The 16,384-nt window shown below is 46.1% G+C and overlaps 1 protein-coding gene across 2 annotated transcripts in view; it reads right to left on the bottom strand.

Moving 5' to 3' along the window:
• Window positions 1-12,060, bottom strand: part of tmem192 (transmembrane protein 192) — a 34,004-nt gene extending 21,944 nt beyond the window's left edge. The window contains exons 1-2 of one of the 2 annotated variants that reach the window (XM_078407159.1): window positions 11,883-11,991; window positions 1,146-1,236 (exon numbers count right to left, since the gene is read on the bottom strand). In XM_078407159.1, the coding sequence (XP_078263285.1) occupies window positions 1,146-1,169 (24 nt within the window). In that variant the 5' untranslated portion in view covers window positions 1,170-1,236; window positions 11,883-11,991. Of the gene's footprint in view, window positions 1-1,145; window positions 1,237-11,882 lie in introns of both variants that reach the window. The other variant, XM_078407151.1, reaches the window with a different exon arrangement.
• Between the last annotated feature and the right edge of the window lie 4,324 nt (window positions 12,061-16,384).

Below are 16,384 nucleotides of genomic sequence, written 5' to 3'. Positions count from 1 at the left end.
CGTCGCCCATTCCTTCTCTCCTGAGATGCTGCCTGACCTGCTGAGTTACTCCAGCATTTTGTGAATAAATACCGTAAGAAACATACAAGTAGGTTGACAATAACACTGCAAATTAAGATCTCGAGAACAAAAAGGTTTCGCTTTCATTGCCAAGTTCGAGAAAAAGAAACAATTGACGAGTGAACGCAGCAGCTGGACAAGTTACGCAATAAAATATTTTGATGAATATATTGCTAAAAAGGCAGGACACACACTCAAACGCAACAAACAAACTTTGTTTTAAAATGTAGTTGGAAAATAGCAGATACACTATTAACATCTTCTGAATGGTAACATTTAAACTGCAGTTTAATTGTTAAGTTTTTTTATGAACTATTTAGAAATAAATTTCAGCTGAAAACATAACATGCTCAAATCGCCTATTATTTTCAAAGTCAAAGCCAGTAGTCTTTCTTGCAAAAACTAAGGATTGCCAAGAGCTTTCACACACAATTCTCAAAACACTTACGTTTTTAGTTATTTTAAAATCAGTGGCTTTCATACCTTTATCCTCCCTCCCAGAAATCCCACTTTAGCCAAATTCTTCACCCTTATGACCCTTGTGCAACTACACGGTAGAACGACGTGGGCGGCACGGTGGTGCAGCGGTAGAGTTGCTGCCTTACAGCGAATGCAGCGCCGGAGACTCAGGTTCGATCCTGACTACGGCCGCCGTCTGTACGGAGTTTGTACGTTCTCCCCGTGACCTGCGTGGGTTTTCTCCGAGATCTTCGGTTTCCTCCCACACTCCAAAGACGTACAGGTATGTAGGTTAATTGGCTGGGTAAATGTAAAAATTGTCCCTAGTGGGTGTAGGATAGTGTTAATGTGCGGGGATCGCTGGGCGGCGCAGACTCGGTGGGCCGAAGGGCCTGTTTCTGCGCTGTATCTCTAAATCTAAAAACAATCTAAACTAGAAATATTATTAACTAGACCAAGTGGACCTGTTGGGCCCAAACCTCCTCTCCCCTCTCCCCTCCCCCTCCCCCTCCTCCTCCTCCTCCCCCCCACTCCATCTCCCTCAACCCCCTTATCCTCCCTCCCTCCCCCCTCCCAAGGAGATAGATTTAAACTTTAAAATGTGAATAACTTAAAAAACATAACACCGATTTCAATGAAACTTCTTCCATGAGCACCAAAAGGACGACGGTGAGTAAGGTGGGCCAAAAATTGTCGCGCTGTCGTGTACCGTTTTGGCTGTAGTTCAGGAACAAATAAACAAACAAACAAATGAGAGTTTTAGTATATAGATGCAGTATTACCAGTATTTCATAGTCATACAGCATGGAAACTTGCCCACAATGACCAACATGCCCCATCTACACTAGTCCCAACTGCCTGCATTTGGCCCCATATCCCTCTAAATCTATCCTATTCATGTACCTGTCCAAATGTTTTTTTAAATGTTGTGATAGTACCTGCCTCAACCACCTCCTCCTGCAACTCATTCCATATACCCACCACTCTTTGAGTAAAATAATTGCCCCTCAAGTCCCTGTTAAATCTTTCCCTCCTCACCTTAAAACTATGCCCTCGAGTTCTCGATTTCCCCTAATCTGGGTAAAAGACTCTGTGCATTTACGCTATCTATTCTTCAGCTGATCTTGTACACCTATGTAAAAATCACCCCTCATCCTCCTGCACTCCAAGGAATAAAGTCCTAGCTTGCTCAACCTTTCCCTCCAGCTCAAGCCCTTAAGTCCTGGCAATATCCTCGGAAATTTTTGCACCCTTTCCAGCTTACCAAATCTTTCCTGCAACAGGGTGATCAAAACTGAACACAAAACGCATAATGTGGCTTCACAAATGTCTTGTACAACTGTAACATAACCCCCCAACTTCCAATGTGCCGAAAACTTTCCGCGCATTAACACTATCCCACACACATTAGGGACAATTTACACATACACCAAGCCAATTAACCTACATACCTGTACTTCTTTGGAGTGTGGGAGGAAACAGAAGATCTCGGAGAAAACCCAAGCGGTCACAAGGAGAACGTACAAACTCCATACAGACGGCACCCGTAGTCGGGATCGAACCTGAGTCTCCAGCGCTGCAAGCGCTGTAAGGCAGCAACTCTACCGCTGCGCCACCCGTGAAACTGGAGGCATCTTCTACTGTGCACGAACTCAGTTTGTGGCTCTGATGGAAGGTTGGGATCACTGTACATGTTTCAACTTCATGTAATAACATAAATAAAACCAAACAGTCCTTTATACAAGTCCTTCATCAGTCTGAAGAAGGGTCTCAACCCGAAACGTCACCCATTCCTTCTCTCCCGAGATGCTGCCTGACCTGCTGAGTTACTCCAGCATTTTGTGAATAAGTCCTTTATACAATACAGTACCAACATTGCAGAGTATGGATAATAATTTTCATGCAACAATATTTTGTATTAGGATATCAGATATATTATGGTGAAGGTGTTATTCTGGTTGGAGTCCATTACCAGTGGTGTTCAGCAGTGATTTGTGCTGGGACACTTATACAAGAATGCAATTTGTCTGGTTACTAATTTTGGCAGATAACACAGAAATTGGTGGAGTTGCTGACATTGAGGAAGGCTGTCCAAAGATACAATAGGATAAAGATATTAATATGGGCGAAAAGAAATGGCAGATGGAGTTTAATTCAAGCAAGCACGAGGTGTTGCACTTTGTGAGGTTGAAAGCAAGAGGAAAATATAAGAAAATATAAAAATAAAAGACTCTTAACAGGATTGTTGTAGACAGATCTTGGGGTCCAAAATCTGTAATTCCCTGAAAATAACAACACATTGAGATAGAATGGCATGCTTGCCTTCTGCTGTTGGGGCATCGAGTATAAGGGTCACAAAATCACCTTGCAGCTCTATAAAACTCCAGTTAGGCCGCATCTGAAACATTGTGTGCAGTTCTGCTCACCCCATTGCAGGAGATTTTGGAAAATGCGCAGATGCGGAGGTTTGCCAGGATGCTGCCTGGATTAGAGGGTATTGGCTACAAGGAAAGATTGGACAAGCTTGGAATGTTGTCTTTGAAAGATTGGACAAGCTTGGGATGGTGTCTTTGATGTGCCGGAAGATGAGGGGGAGATCTAAAATGAGTATATAAAATGATGAGAGATATAGACAGGGTAGACAGTCAGAACCCTTTTCCCAAGGAGGAATTGTCAAAGAGAGGGCACAGCTTTAAGGTCCGAGGGGGAAAGTTTAAGTGGGATGTGCGGATTTTTTTTTTTTTTTAAATTACAGATAGAATTCGGGTGCCTGGAAAGCATTGGCAAGGGTGGTGAAAGCAGACTGAGATTAGTTTAATTTGATATCATAGGCCTAAGGGCCGGTTCCTGCGATGTATTGTCTTTCTTTCTTTACTAATTGTCCTTTCTTTCTTTGATGCTGATCTGCCAAGTGCTTCCAATATTTCCCTACTTTTGATTGCAACACTCTAATCAAATATGCTTTATGGAGTAAATTTCCATGTTCTATAAATGAATGGATTAGTGATAATACAGGTCAGTGATAGCAGGACCGGTGATAATAAAGTTGAAAATTAAGCTGGAGAAAGTGCAGAGAAGATTTACGAGGATGTTGCCAAGACTAGAAGGCCAGAGCTATCGGGAGAGGTTCAGGCTAGGACCTCATTCCATAGAGCACAGGAGGTTGAGGGGTGATCTTATAGAGATGTACAAGATCATGAGAGAAATAGATAAGGTAAACGCAAAGTCTTTTACCCAGAGTAGGGGAAATCGAGAACCAGAGGTGATAAGTTTAAGGTGAGAGGCGAATTTAATAGGGGCAACTTTTTTTTACATAAAGTGTGGTCGGTGTATGGAACAAGCTGCCAGAGGAAGTAGTTGAGACAGGTGCTATGACAACATTTAAAAAACATTTGGACAAATACATGGAAAGGTTCATAGGGATATGGGTCAAATGCAGGCAGGTGGGACTAATGTAGCTGGGGCGCGTTGGTCCAATGAACAAGTTGGGCTAAAGGGCCTGTTTCCACATTGTATGACTGTCTATTTTTAATCATCAGCATTTGATTTTTAGTCGACTTAGCAGAGCGTCTACATTTAGTATCAAAAGAAAAGTGACTGCAGTATTTTGCAACTGATGTGGATCACATTTTACCAGTGCAATACAGGACCTATTGAATTGCATGCATTGCAAAGTGGCCCTTTGTAAACAGTTGAAAAGATACCACAGAGATGTGTTATTTAATTAATTGTGGTACATTGCCCGGCGTAATGATTTTTCTTTGAGATTTCAGATCTCTAGCACCTGCAGTTATTTTGTCTTTGCATTCTATTTGATTCCTTATTTCTTCTCTATCAGGAAAACTTGAAGCAGGCAAAATGTGTAGGAAGGATCTGCAGATGCTGGTTTAAACCGAAGATGAACACAAAATGGAGTAACTCAGCGGGACAGGCAGCATCTCTTGAGAGAAGGAATGGGCAACGTTTTGGGTTGGGACCCTTCTTCAGAAGCAGAATTTTGTTTCCATTCGATTTCCTCATGTTCTTTAATCCATTTACTACCATTGCCTTTCTATTTCCTTATGTTTGTAAACTTATTTGAACTTTGAATTCCCTAGTGCCAGGTTACCATTACCATATCATTGCCAATGATTCTACTGCCCCCTGCCTTCCACTCAACCACCATTCCTCTGTTTCTCCTCCCCACCTCTGACCTCAACTTCCAATTAAAATCTGCCACCTGTAACATCTTTCAGCTTGACAAATGTTCACTGCCGAAATGTTCGCAATTTCTCTCAGTGCACTTTCTCTCAGTGCACAAGTTATTTTTTTAAACTCCTTACATCGAATGCATTAGGTTACAATAACAGTCAAATTATTGGCTCAAGTGCCAGTTCTGTTTGACGGAAAACTATGGAGATTCAATGTGAGTGGTCGAGCAATATTAATTGATGCTGCTGATGCAGAACTGAAGACAAAGTATAGACTGTCAAAAAAGGGCTTTTATCGATGTGGAACTAGTGTTTAATGTACAAACAATCACTCATGTGCAAACAAAATTTTCAATATGACTCAGCATTGAAAAGGGCCCTCCATGGTTTATTGCACATAAATAATGAGTGATATTCGACACAAAACGCTGGTGTAACTCAGCAGCACAGGCAGCATCTCTGGAAAGAAGTAATGGGTGACGTTTCAGGTCGAGACCAGTCTTCAGACTACATTGAATCATAGAAAATAGGTGCAGGAGGCCGCCATTTGGCCCTTCGGGCCAGCACCGCCATTCATTGTGGTCATGGCTGATCATCTACAATCAGTAACCTGTGCCTGCCTTCTCCCCATACACTGTCAGGAGTTATGGGGAGAAGGCAGGAGAATGGGGTTAGGAGGGAGAGATAGATTAGCCATGATTGAATAGCGGAGTGGACTTGATGGGCCGAATGGCATAATTCTGCTCCTATCACTTATGACCTTATACGGGTCTCAACCCAAAACATCACCCATTCCTTCTCTCCAGAGATGCTGCCTGTCCCACTGAGTTACTCCAGCACTTTGTGTCTGTCTTTAGTGTAAACCAGCATTTACAGTTCCTTCCTACAGAATGAGTGATATTACTTATACAGGTGTACAGGATGAAGTTAGCAATGTAGAAATTGGAGGTTGATGGAATTGGAAATTTATGCTTTTGTTTCACAACCCAGTGATATCTTGTACTTGTACTGCACATGCAGATTGTACACCCATGCAGCAGACTCATTTGTCTTGCTCTCAACTTGCCACTGGACCAACACCTTGCCCCATCAACCCCTCACGGTGGTTGGTGCCTTACAAGCTACACCACTGTAGATTAAATCACACAAAGGCAACTGCCACTCCACAACGTGAAGTTTTAGAATTGGAGAGTCAGGGCATTTGTGAACAGCACAAACAGCGACAGAACCAAACTCTACTCTGCTACCATAGCATGGGATCTCTGATGCTTTTGTCATTAGCATCATTGTCCGAGTGAGATTATAACAGCTGACCGGCACATCAAAGAACAGAGTGCAAGGACTAACCAGAAAAGGAATGCCATTTTCATGGGATGGGCTTCATCATCAAGAGTGAATTACTCTGCTATCCCATTGACTCCCATATGGAACAAGTGCATGGCACATGACACTTCAACACATGACACTTCAAAACATGTTTAATCATGTGAGGGACTGCCGTGAGGGACGGTGGGAGAACGGGGACCGCACACTGGTTTAGAATCCTCTGCCCAGGGGATAAGTCTGTGTTCGTTTGTTTGTTTGTTTGTTTGTTTGTTTGTTCCGGTGAAGGCGCTGTGCACACAGCAGCCAGACAACAGTTGCTTGTCTTTTTTTTTTGGTTTCACTTTTAATTTCAAGTTTTTGCGTACCTTATTGTGTGTTATGACTGTCGGCAGACCAATTTCCCTCAGGGGATGAATATAGTTTTATCGTATCGCATCGTATTGTTTTAATCATGTATTGTCTTTCTGCCGACTGGTTGGCACGCAACAAAAGCTTTTCACTGTACCTCGGTGCACGTGACAATAAACTAAACTGGAACCACCATGTTACAAAAACAGCACGTACGCTCCTCCCAAGGAAGTTATGGTGGAGGTCAATGAGTTCTACTCCAATCTTGGAATAAACCTTGGGAAGAGATAAGCATTCAGTAAGGTGCGATTGGCAAGGAGGGAGTAGGGAAAATTAAAAACTAATTCCAGCCGAATCGACCTCCTGGATAAGTTCCCAGAAAACAGCCTTAGCAAACACTTTGTATTGTCCGAGACAGGTACAACAACTAATGGGAATGATTAGGAGCCAGCATGGATATGTGCAGGGGAGATCAAGTCTCGCAAATTTGATTAGTCTTTTTTTTTAGGTAACTAAGATAGTCAATGAAGGCAGTGCAGTAGATGTGGTTTACATGGACTTCAGTAAGAAGTGGTTATTGCTAATGTCCTGCATGGTGGGCTGGTCTTGAAGTTTAATACACAGGAAAACTTGGCAAACTGGATCCAAAATCAGCTTGGTGAAGCACAGCGAGGGAAATGGTGTGTGGGTGTTTTTCCTGACTGGGGTTGTGGGGGTGAAGTGAACACAAGAGAGAAATTTTATTCCCATAGATTACCTGCCTGGGACTGTGGGAGTGTTGATGGAAAGAGGGATCTTGGGGAGAGAACTGTGAAATAGGCCTTTAGTGTATTTTGCAAGGCCGAGGCATTGAGTTGGGGCGTCATACTGCAGCTGGACGATACATTGGTTAGACTGCACTTCAGATATTGTGTATAGTTCCAGACACCACACCATAGAAAGGATATGGTAACAACAGAGAGAGTGATGAAGAGATTCTCCACAAAGTTGCCTGGAGAGGGGGGAAGAATTGCATACACTGGATTTATTCTCCCTGGAATATAGGAGGCTAAGTGACAACCTGAGAGAAGTTAATAAAATAATGAAGGGGATAGATATCCAATCTTTTTCCCATGACAGGCAAGTCTCGAACTAGGTCAAAGGTGAGAGAGATGAAATTTAAAGGAGATCTAAGGGGCAAGTTAATGGGCAGTAGTCAGCTGGAATGACTTGCCAGAGGAGGTGGTAGAAGCAGATACAATTGCAATGATTAAAAGGGATTTGGATAGGAAATTAGAATAGATAACGAGAGGATTTGAGTATGGGAGCAAAGAGGTCCTTCTGCAGCTGTACAGGGCCCTGGTGAGACCGCACCTGGAGTATTGTGTGCAGTTTTGGTCTCCTAATTTGAGGAAGGATGTCCTTGCTATTGAGGCAGTGCAGCATAGGTTCACGAGGTTAATCGCTGAGATGGAGAAACTGTAATATGAGGGAAGATTGGAAAGACTGGGCTTGTATTCACTTGAGTTTAGAAGGATGAGAGGTGATCTTATAGAGACGCATGAAATTATAAAAGGACTGAACAAGCTAGATGCAGGAAAAATGTTCCCAATGTTGGGGGAGTCCAGAACCAGGGGCCACAGTCTTAGAATAAAGGGGAGGCCATTTAAAACTTTTTCACCCAGAGAGTTGTGAATTTGTGGAATTCTCTGCCCCAGAAGGCAGTGGAGGCCAATTCACTAGATGAATTTAAAAGAGAGTTAGGTAGAGCTCAAGGGGCTAGTGAAATCTAGGGAAATGGGGATTAGGCAGGCACAGGTTACTGATTGTGGATGATCAGCCATGATCACAATGAGTGGCGGTGCTGGCTCAAAGGGCCAAATGGCCTCCTCCTGCACCGATTTTCAATGTTTCTATAAGGTGTAACGAGACAAGGACATAATGAGATTAGTATAGATAGGCATCATGGTTAGCAAGGACAGGAGGATCACAAAAGAGGCCCATGTGTGTGCTGTACGATCCTTCGATTCCACGTGCTGGCTGGCACCTAGTAATTTGTCAAAATCAAAGCAAGGAAGCACAAGGAAGACAATATCATCCGAGTCATGATAGGTAATGACAATCTAAACTGCCCTTTTCTCATGAAACCCAAGTCCAAAAAAAAATGACAACAGAAATGGTGCAACTACAAAAATCAATGTTGAAGCTCTTAAAACAACAATATCCGTCAACGATAGCTTAGAGAACGTGTCACAGACAACCTGTTAACTCCCATCCAACACCAGTGTCCACTGTATTTGGATTGCCCTAGAGTCCACCACAACATGCAGCTATAAAGACACTCAGCTTCCATATCAGAAAAACACCTAGAGATTCAATGGGAATGACTCGGAGAACCAAGATATAATTAACAGCAAACAGAAACTCTGCCCTGCAGAAACCAGGGGTGTAAGTAGACTAACTCGCCCCTCAAACTGCATGGATAATTGACATGATCATGGCGGATCCCTCTACAGGCCTTAACTCCTCTATTGTGCCAGTGACCCAGAGCTTTGAATGCCCCAATCTTTCCAACATTTATATACCTCCTTTTACATTTTTTCTTATGACTTCGAGGCCTCACAACCCTCCAGGGTATAGATTGCCAGCATTTCAAAGATAGTTGTGCCTAGGGGGGGGGGGGGGGGACGAGAGCAAAGCTACAGGACTCCGAGGGTGAGAGATCCATCCATGACAGAAGAGGAAAACCACATTTACTAAATAAAGAGGACATCTTGGGTGTTCATCCTGGGAGCAGATGCAGCAGAGACGGAGGAATTGAGAATACGGGATAGAGTCTTTGCAAGATGGTACATGGTTAGGAAAGGTTGAGAGTGATATGAGTAAAACACTGAGAAATGGGGCTAACTTAGACGGTACATTTTTGTCAACTTTAGATGAGCTACACCAAAGGCCTTGTTTCAATACTATGACATTGGTTTGGTCACAACTGGACTATAGCGCGCAATATTGGTCACCACACAATTTCATTTGCCTCTGTGGAAAAATTACATACGCGCCCAAGTTTCATATGACTGCCCCTTTGATCTTGTATCTTTTACCATTTAAGACTTCCATTAGTGTAAACCTTGCAACGTCTAACCCATTAGGGCGGCACAGTGACGTAGCGGTAGAGCTACTGCCTTACAGCGCCAGAGACCCGAGTTCGATCCTGACCACGGGTGCTTGTCTGTTCAGGGTTTATACGTTCTCCCCATGACCTGCGTGGGTTTTCTCCAAGATCTTCGGTTTCCTCCCACACCCCAAAGACGTACAGGTTTGTAGGTTAATTGGCTTGGCGTAAATGTAAAATTGTCCCGAGTGTGTGTTCTAGGGTAGTGGTAATGTGGGGGTTCGCTGGTTGGTGCGGACTTAGTGGGCCGAAGGGCCTGTTTCCGCACCGTATCTCTAAACTAAACTATTATCTTCCCTTAAGATCATACATGTTTCAGTAAGATCATTCTTCTAAACTCCAAGCCACTTTTAATAGGACAACCTTATCATGAACTAGGCCCACCGAATATTGGAGGACCAGCACCTCATATTTTGCCTGGGCAGCTTACAGCCCAGCGGTATGAACATTGACTTCTCTAACTTTAGATAGTTCCTCTGTCCCTCTCTTCCCCTCCCCTTCCCAGTCCTCCCAGTCTTCCTGTCTCCACCTATATCCTTTCTTTGTCCCGTCCCCTCTGACATCAGTCTGAAGAAGGGTCTCGACCCAAAACGTCACCCATTCCTTCTCTCCAAGATGCTGCCTGACCTGCTGAGTTACTCCAGCATTTTGTGATACCTTTGATTTGTACCAGCATCTGCAGTTACTTTCCTACACGACCTGCGTACTAAATCGCTTTTGCACAACTTCAATGCTTGTATATGCTTTCTTAAGTAAGAGGACCAATGCTGTGCACAAACAAATGGTGGTGTAAAGCAGGAGGTACAAGAACACGTTGAGAACTGATGGTGACATGCAAGGATTAATTAGTGCTGGCAAGGCCTCTGTACCTCAAAGACCCAGGTCCACCTTGTTGAGAGCCAAGAATTAAGTCAACTCCAGCTTTCCTCATGGAATCAAAGGACCTTTTCAAGAAACTACCTTCTTAATCACTTTTTTTCTTAATCCAAATTGTTCAAGAAACCCATGGTCTACATTATCAATCAAAGATTGTGATCATACTTTCACATGCCCCTGCTACTTCGCTCCCATCCTCTAAGCTCTCCTCTCCCTTAACCCAGCAAACTAACTTCCCACAAACATATTTCCAGTACTGTATTCACAAGTTCATAAGACAAAGGCACAGAAGTAGGCCATTCAGCCCATCAAGTGTACTTCACCATTTAATCACGGCTGATCTATCTTTCCCTCTCAACCCCATTCTCCTGCCGTCTCCCCATAACTATTGACACCCTTACTAATTAAGTATCTGTCAATCTCTGCCTTAAAAATACCAAATGACTCGGGCCACTGAACCTCTAGAGACAATATCTCAATGATATTTAACTTTAGGCAGTTGGGGTTGCAGGTGGATGCAGAGCATTATTAGCAAGGCCGAGACCATTCCTGAGTTCAATAGTCCGGAGGTTGCACCCGACCAGCTCGGTGATCTCCAGGCGGTGACCATCATCAGCCTAGAAAGCACCCAGGTATCCCAGCCCCCCAAACACGTCTTCCTCCCTCCATGCCCTCTCTCCATCCCTCCCCTCTCCACAAACCCCATCCCTCCACCCCCTCTAACCCCCCTCTCCCTCCTCTACTACCCCCTCCCGCCCTTCCAACGCCCTCCCTCTCCCTCCTCTGCTCCCCCTCCCTTCCAACCCCATCCCTCATCTACTCCCGCCTCCCTCCTCTCCAACCCCCTTCTCTCCCTCCCTTCCCTACAACCCCCCACCCTCCCCTCTACTCCCCCCTCCCTCCCCCTCGACTCCCTCCCTCCTTTCCAACCCCCCTCCTTCCTCTATTGCCCCTTCCCTTCCACAGCCTTCCCTCCCTCCTCTACTCCCCCCTACAACCCCTCCTCCCTCTGCTCCCCCCATACCACCCCGCCCCCTACTCTACCCCTCCCCTCCCCAACACCCTTCCACTCCCTACCTCCCACCACTCCATCCACCTCCCTCTCCAACCTCTACTTCCCCTCCCTTCCAACCCCCTCCCTCTCTCCCTCCTCTACTCCCCATCCAACCCCCCTCCCCTGTACAGCCCCCCCTCCCTCCCCTCTATTCCCCCTCTCCCTCCATACCATACCTCCTACCCCCCTCCCCTACACCCTTCCATTCCCTACCCCAATCCCATCCCTCCACCCCACTTCCTCCCTCCCTTCTAAGTTCTACCCCCACCCTCCAGCTCCCTACTCCCCCCTCCCCTCCTCTCCAACCCCCTCCCCCTCCCTCACCCTCCAACCCCTTCCCTCCCCACCCCTCCAGCCCCCTCCTCCAACCCCCTCCCCTCCCTACTCCCTCCAACCCCCTCCCCGGCCGCCGACTCACCTCCCCCTCCCCCTCCTCCTCCTCCTCCTGCCGCCGCTGCCGCCGCCCGGCCTCCGAGCTCATCTTCAGCGGGAGAGGCGGCAAACGCAGCCGACACCTGCGCGGTTTGAACTGTCTACGCAGGGAGGGAGGCTGCACAGGCCCCGCCGCACCGCGCTCGCGCTCCCCCGGTCCCCCGGTCCCCGGTCCCCCACTGCCCGGTCCCCCCTCTCTGGCTCGTCCCCCCACTGGCACCGGTCCCCTCGACTCCCTCCGGCCGCCACGACCGTTCCGCCTTCAGAGCGCCGCACACTGGTCCGCATGGAGACTGCAGAGAGGGATAGGTGGGGAGGAGAGGAGAGGGGAGAGGAAGATATAGGGAGGGGGAGATATAGAGAAGGGGAGATATAGGGAGAGGGAGATATAGGGAAGGGGAGATATAGAGAAGGGGAGATATAGAGAAGGGGAGATATAGAGAAGGGGGAGATATAGAGAAGGGGGAGATATAGAGAGGGGGAGATATAGGGAGGGGGGGATATAGGGAAGGGGAGATATAGGGAGGGGGGGATATAGGGAAGGGGAGATATATAGAGAGGAGGGGAGATATATAGAGAGAAGGGGAGATATATAGAGAGAAGGGGAGATATATAGAGAGAAGGGGAGATATATAGAGAGAAGGGGAGATATACAGAGAAGGGGAGATATAGAGAAGGGGAGATATAGAAAGGGGAGATATAGGGAGAGGGAGATATAGGGAGGGGGAGATATAGGGAGGGGAAGATATAGAGAGGGGAAGATATAGGGAGAGATAGGGAGCGGAGATATAGGGAGAGGGAGATATTGGGAGGGGGAGATATAGAGAAGGGTATATAAAGGGAGAGGGAGATATAGATAGATAGATAGATAGCTTTATTTGTCATCCAATATTGGACGAAATTCGGTCACCCACAGTCCAACAATAAAAGCATTAAATATGCATTCAAATTACACAACCCCAAAACCCCCAAAACACAGTCCAACAATAAAAGCATTAAATAGGCATTAAAATTACCCAACCCCAAAAACACACAAAAAAAGAAACATCCATCAAAGAAACATCCATCACAGTGAGTCTCCTCCAGTCCTCTCTCTCCTCACTGTGATGGAAGGCCACAATGTCTTTCCCTTCTCCCGCTGTCCTCGCCCGCAGTCAGGTTGTTGTGGTTGCAGGCCGCACCGGACGGTCCACAGCGGGCCAAGCCCAAGGCGCGTCGCGTCGCAGCCGCTCCCGCAGCCTCCGAAAACGGCCGGCTCCGCCGATGATAAGTCCGATAGAGAAGGGAGATATACAGAAAGGGAGAAATAGAGAGGGGGAGATATATAGAGAAGGAGAGATATAGAGAAGGGGAGAGATAGAGAAGGGGAGAGATAGAGAAGGGGAGATATAAGGAAGGGGAGATATAGGGAGGGGAACTATAGGGATGGCTGGTGATGGAGAGAGAGGGCAGGAGATGGAGAGGGTTGAAGAGGGATAGGTATAGGGAGGAGGGAGAGGTATTGGGAGGAGGGAGATGGAGATATAGGGAAGGGGAGACAGAGGGAGGAGAAGAGGGAGAGGGTTGGTGATGGAGAGTGAGGGCAGGAGAAGGAGAGTGTGTTAAAAGTATGTTTTAGTGTTCCTTGGTTTGATTTATGTGGGGGTGGGGGGAGTTGGGGGAAACTTTTTTCAATCTTTTACCTCGACAGAAATGCGCTTTTTTTTCCATATCGTATCTCCGTCCCCACTGCGGCCTAGCATCGAGGAGTTGGCAGCCTTTCCTGGAGACCGACCCGGCGCTTCATGCCGCGGGCGCGGCGCAGACTTTAACATCGTGGAGCTGCGATCCTTTGCCGGGGATTGACTGTGGAGAGCTCCAACGGCGGGGCCCGTGGACTTTAACATCGTGAAGCCCGCGGTCTCTGGTAAGAAGAGGCCTACTCGGGAGCTCCATGCCGCGGAGAGTTGTTTCAACTTTCCCGATGCGGGGAGTCTCGATCATCCCGATGCGAGAGCTTCGGACCGTCGGCAGCGGCGACTGCAGATGGTTCAACAGCCCCGACCGTGGGTGAACACAAAGAGGAAGAAGTTGGAACTTTATTACCTTCCATCACAGTGAGGAATGTGGAATCCACTGTGGTGGATGTTTATGTTAAATTTTATTTTATTTTATGCGCTGTGAGTCTTGTTGCTTTTCACTTAGTATGGCTGTATGGTAACTCAAATTTCACTGTACCTTAATTGGTACACGTGACAATAAATTGATCTTGAAATCTTGAAATCTTGAATGGGAAGGGGAATTAAATAATTGGCTTGGTGTAAATGTAAATTGTCTCTAGTATGTGTAGGATTGAGCTAGTGTGCGGGAATCGCTGGTCGGCGCGGACTCGGTGGGCCGAAGGGCCTGTTTCTACCCGATATCTCTAAACTAAAACTAAACTAAATAGAATTGACTCAGCAAGGGAAGGTGGGTCAGTCATGTCACAGGTGGAAACACATTAAGGAGAATGAGGAGGGGTAGTCTGTAATGATCACCTTCAAAGGGAGTGCCGCTTCAGAGCTTGGTATATAAAATTAAGATATAACAATGGGATAAGACGGTCCTATAAGAAGGAGATGAGGAATTACTTTAGTCAGAGGGTGGCAAATTCTTTGCTGCAGAAAGGCTGTGGAGGCCATCAATCGATATTTTTAAGGCAGTGATAGATAGATTCTTGATTAGTATGGGTGTCCGGGGTTATGGGGAGAAGACAGGATAATGGGGTTAGGAGGGAGAGATATATAGTATAACAAAATAACTGCAGATGCTGGTACAAATAGAAGGTATTTATTCACAAAATGCTGGAGAAACTCAGCAGGTCAGGCAGCATCTCAGGAGAGAAGGGATGGGTGACGTTTCGGGTCGAGACCCTTCTTCAGACTCCTTCAGACTTCTTCAGGAGGGAGAGATAAATCTACTCCACATTGAATGGTGGAGTAGACTTGAATGGGCCGGTTGGCTTAATTCTGCTCCTATTACTGATGACCACGTGAAATAATAGTGCAGTAAACAAGAATGATAATGAAGGGACTGTAATCTATAAAGCTGGCGTTCGGCCTTGTTGTGAGTTTATGGTCGGTGGGGAAGTCAGTTGCCTTTTACACACTTCCACATAGAGTCTGTGTTACAAACGGTTTATGCCTGACACACTATTTATAGTCTTGCCAACCCGCAATGTTTTTGCAGAAGTAGTCAGTGCAACGTGAACATTGTCTGGAAAAAAAAGATTGGATTTAAAAAAACAACAACAAAAGTGCGAGTGTAACTCAGCATCTCTGGTTCAGACACCAGTGTGAGGATGGATCTTGATCTGAAACGTCCCACATCCACCATCCCACAGCCAAGATGCTGCCTGACCTGCTGAGTTTTGTTTATTTCTATAAACCAGCATTTGTAGTTCCTTGTTATGCTGTCAGTGCCTTTTTAAAAACTAGTTATTTATTAATTAATTTTAAATACAGTGGACAGCACTCATTGTTCATTCCCCACTGTTTTTTGAGCAGCTTCAATTGTTTTGCATTCTCAACGGATATTTTTTAATGCAGAGATAGATAGATTCTTGATTAGTACGGGTGTCGAGGTGTTTTGGGGAGAAGGCAGGAGAATGGGGTTAGGTGGGGGGGATAGACCAGCCATGCTTGAATGGCGGAGTAGACCTGATGGGCCGAATGGCCTAATTCTGCTCCTATCACTTATGAAGGTATCTTCGTAGTACTGTTGGGCAGTAAGTTCCAGGAATTGAAACCAGTGACAATGAAGGAACAGCAGTATATATTTCCGAGAGAGGATGGGTGTGTAGCTCGGAGAGAGGCAATTGCAAGGTGTGTTGCTCCTCTCACCAACTAGCCTTGCCGTTCTTGGTGGTGGTTATTGCAGATGTGGGAGGTGCTGTTGGAGTAGCCGGGGTGAATAACTGCTGTGCGTGTCATTGCTAGTTCACAATATGTGCTGTGGTGAAGGGAATGAAGGTCCAGAGTTGTTGAAAGGATGCCAGTTATAGAGTCATAGAGTGATACAGCGTGGAAACAGGCCCTTAGGCCCAACTTGCCCACACCGGCCAACATGTCCCAGCTACGCTAGTCCCACCGGCCTGCGCTCCAAGGAATAGAGTCCCAACGTACTCAACCTCTCCCTATAGTTCAGACCCTATAGTCTTGGCCACATCCTCGTAAATCTTCTCTGCACCCTCTCCGGCTTGACAACATTTTCCCTTTAACATGGTGCCCAGAACTGAACACAATACTCTAAATGCGGCCTAACCAGTGTCTTATACAACTGCAACATGGCCTCCCAACTTCAATACTCAATACTCTGACTGATGAAGGCCAATGTGCCTATAGCCTTTTTGACCACCCTATCTACCTGTGACTCCACCTTCAAGGAACCATGCACCTGCACTCCTTGATCCCTCTGCCCTACAACACTCCCCAGAGCCCTACCATTCACTATGTAGGTCCCGCCCATGTT

The sequence above is a fragment of the Rhinoraja longicauda genome, chromosome 1 (genome assembly GCF_053455715.1).
Source record: "Rhinoraja longicauda isolate Sanriku21f chromosome 1, sRhiLon1.1, whole genome shotgun sequence".
NCBI classification, from domain to species: domain Eukaryota; kingdom Metazoa; phylum Chordata; class Chondrichthyes; order Rajiformes; family Arhynchobatidae; genus Rhinoraja; species Rhinoraja longicauda.
This window is presented reverse-complemented; position numbering and strand designations above follow the sequence as displayed.